The 353-nt window shown below is 66.9% G+C and overlaps 1 protein-coding gene across 1 annotated transcript in view; it reads right to left on the bottom strand.

Annotated features, from left to right (window-relative positions):
- Positions 1–6: 6 nt before the first annotated feature.
- The window catches only part of NRROS (negative regulator of reactive oxygen species), a gene marked incomplete at its 3' end in the record, with an annotated part of 5,567 nt that continues 5,220 nt past the window's right edge, over positions 7–353 (bottom strand). Inside the window, 1 exon segment of the mRNA XM_010148973.1 lies at positions 7–353. This exon segment is cut by the window's right edge and continues 28 nt beyond it. Coding sequence (XP_010147275.1) covers positions 7–353 — 347 coding nt within the window.

The following is a 353-nucleotide window of genomic DNA, read 5'->3' on the forward strand; positions in this document are numbered from 1 at the left end:
CCGCAGGACGGGCTCGGGGAGCGCCTGGGGTCGCAGTACGCGGGAGGCGAAGCTGCAGGTCACCTCCAGCCCGTCAGGGACGTGCAGCCCCTCGACCCGCTGCAGGGTGTCCCACCAGCCCAGCGTGCAGCAGTTGTAGGGGTTTCGACTGATGTAGGCTTCCCGCAGGCTCCTCCCCAGTGGTGTCCGTGCCACATCCGGCGGGAGAGCCGGGAGGCAGTTGTCCCGCAGGTCCAGGCTGTGCAGTCTGAGGACACCCAGCGAGGTGGGGAAGACGGTCAAGGAGTTCCCTGACAGGTCCAAGTGCACGAGGCTGTTAAAGACAGAGAAGTCCACGGCGGTGGAGGAGAGGC

Source organism: Eurypyga helias, unplaced genomic scaffold, assembly GCF_000690775.1.
Source record: "Eurypyga helias isolate BGI_N326 unplaced genomic scaffold, ASM69077v1 scaffold19633, whole genome shotgun sequence".
NCBI classification, from domain to species: domain Eukaryota; kingdom Metazoa; phylum Chordata; class Aves; order Eurypygiformes; family Eurypygidae; genus Eurypyga; species Eurypyga helias.